The sequence below is a fragment of the Arachis duranensis genome, chromosome 10 (genome assembly GCF_000817695.3).
Source record: "Arachis duranensis cultivar V14167 chromosome 10, aradu.V14167.gnm2.J7QH, whole genome shotgun sequence".
Taxonomy (NCBI): Eukaryota; Viridiplantae; Streptophyta; class Magnoliopsida; order Fabales; family Fabaceae; genus Arachis; species Arachis duranensis.
Window position 1 is genome coordinate 93,947,967 of NC_029781.3, and position 2,728 is coordinate 93,950,694.

General features: G+C 43.0%; 1 protein-coding gene across 1 annotated transcript; it reads right to left on the reverse strand.

Annotated features, from left to right (window-relative positions):
• Positions 1-303: 303 nt before the first annotated feature.
• Positions 304-2,728, reverse strand: LOC107470902 (uncharacterized). The gene is made up of 3 exons (XM_016090313.1): positions 1,496-2,728; positions 1,199-1,361; positions 304-1,082 (listed from the first exon to the last, which is right to left on the reverse strand). The coding sequence occupies exons 1-3, from the start codon at positions 2,726-2,728 to the stop codon at positions 304-306; spliced, it is 2,175 nt and encodes a 724-aa protein (XP_015945799.1).

Consider the following 2,728-nt stretch of genomic DNA (forward strand, 5'->3'; position numbering starts at 1 on the left):
TACCATAAAAAATGCCATTCAACCATTGAAGCTTTTTAGAATTCTGCCACTGTGAAAGAAACTTCTTACTGCCTTAAAAACGTCACCTCCAACTATATCCCAGAAAAAGTGAAAAAACTTAGCTGTAAACCCGTCATCACCAGGAGCACTCTGAGCGTGAACACTAAATGTAGCTCTTTTGACCTCGTCCATAGTTACTAGCCTTTGGAGCCTACGGTTCATGGAAGCTATAACCTTTGACTCCAAATCCTCTAAGTATGGATTCGGATCAGCCGAACCAGAAGAAGTAAAAATATCGCAAAATTAGTCTTCAGCTATCTTTGCAATATCCTCCGGTTTCGATGCAATCTCATTGTCCCTCCCTACTAATCTCCAAATTCTGTTCCTTCGCATCCTTGATTGAAATTTCTGGTGAAAGAATCTAGTGTTCTGATCTCCTTCTTTTAGCCACTTGACTCTAGATTTTTCTCGCCAATAGCTCTCTTCTTTCAAATATGCCAGCTCCAACTTCTTCTCCAAACTGGTAACCTCCTCTCCCCCATTGATTCCAGCCACCCGCAACTCCTCTAGTTTAGCTTGAAGGTCCTCAATTTCTTTTCGAGAGTTTGCTTTGTGAGTTTTCTGCCATTGAACTAGTCTATGTCTACAGACTTTCAACTTTTGGGCCAAGGAGAACATAGCTGAGCCTACAACTTCCATTCTCCACACTTCACTGACAATTCTCTTGACATCCTCCTCTCCACACCAACGTTTCTGGTATTTAAACCGCCTTTTACTATGCCAGGATTGAGGTTCGGTTTCCATCAAAAGTGGAGCATGATCCGAGCCTGACTCTGTGAGCCTGTGCACCACTGCATTCAGAAACTTCAACTTCCATTCCATCCCAACTAAATAGCGGTCAAGCCTCTCCTTCACCAAATCCTCTCCTTGTCTTTGATTTGTCCACGTGAATGGGTGCCCCACCATTCCAATATCCACTAATTCGTTACTGTCAATAAAATTAGTGAATATTGCAATGGTGGTTGCTGATTTTTGGCCTCCACCCTCCTTTTCCGCTTGGCCTTTTATAGCATTAAAGTCGCCTGCTATTACCACATTTCCTTCCAGGTGTTGCTCATTGTTGTAAGCTCTTCAAACTGTAAGGATCGAATTTGTTCCGAACAACTCAAATGGACACCAATGAACGCCCATACCTCACTGCTTCCGACTTCCTTAATTTCGGCTGCCACAAAGAATTCTCCACTACTAATAATTTGAACACTGATGCTGTCCTTCCAAGCTAGCACAAGTCCTCCTGCCACTCCTGCTGGGTTAACAATATGCCAGTTTTCGTAGCTGCATACCCGAAGTTTTGCTTCCACCTGTCAAGATTGGTTCTTTATTTCACTTATAAACACAATCTCGAGGGAGTGGGATTTACAGATCCCTTTTAAGGTGTGAATTGTCAGGGGTCTCCCTAAACCCCGACAATTCCAAACTATAGTTCTCATGGCACCTTGGGTGCCATTTGTAGGCTGGCACCCTCCACCATCTCTTCAACTGCATTTTCATCCTCTATTCTTGCTTTCTTTGTAGATCCTTTAGCTATACCACTCATCAACCTTTTTTCGGGTTCACTTTTAGTATCTGACTCTGCAGCACCTTGTCTTGCTAGCCTTTTCCACTTTCTACCTTTCTCTGTGGTGAGACACTGCCCAATAGCGAATTGCATAAGCTGCCCTTCATCCTCCTTGGTATTGGACTGACCAGCTATGATAACCTCCATGCATTCTGTTCTAGAATTGGCTGATTGAGGTGACTCAGGTGCTGCCCTATTACCAGTGTCTTGTGGTTTCAAACTTTGTTTCCCTTCTTGCATTGACATCCCTACAAATTCTTCCAATAAGCAGTTTAAGACCGGTTTTTTCTTACGTTGAGTGGCCTTATTCTGGTTTTGGGTTGAGTTGTTGAATGCTCTTTCTCCTTCAGAGTAGATTCGCGTTCCCACTTGGCTGGCTTTAACCCATTCGCCAATGTCATCCTCTATTACGATATCACTCTCTGTGTCCTTCAGCAGATCATGACAATTTTTCACCTCGTGCCCTAATTTTGCACAATAGGTACAGAACTTTCCAAGTCTCTCATAGCGCAGTGCCACTTCTACCTGCTTTTTATTAGGTCCTGCCACTATTAACTGATCTTTCACTTGCCTGGCAGCATCAATATTGATTTTGGTCTTCACAATCCTAGTTTCTCTGCCTCGCATCTGAAATTTACCTACCTCCAACACTGTGCCCAATTTTTCTCCTAATTTACGTCCAACTTCGAGGGTTTTAAACGATTCTGGCAAACCCCAAAATTGAACCCAAACTGGAAAATTGGAAATAATCTCTTCATCACAGTTCTGATCTTTCTTCCATCTCTTGACATGGAGCACATAATCTTTGAATAGCCATGGAGGACCACGTTCAACACGCAAGACATCCACTTCTTTATTAAAAAAGAATTGGAAGGAATTATCCCCTTTATCACTCACTCTAAATCCTTCCGGGTTTCCCCATATAGTCTTTAAGGCATTCCCCATGGTTCCAATTGAGAAGATTTTGGAAGCAAAGAGTCTGCCATAGAGACTATTGGAGCAAGCGTTAATACCTTCTGATATGTCTGCCTCTTCCAGTAGAATCACATTCCTACCTCCTTTCCGGTTGTCTTCCTCGGTCCGATATTCATCCCTCGTTGTCTCAGCCAT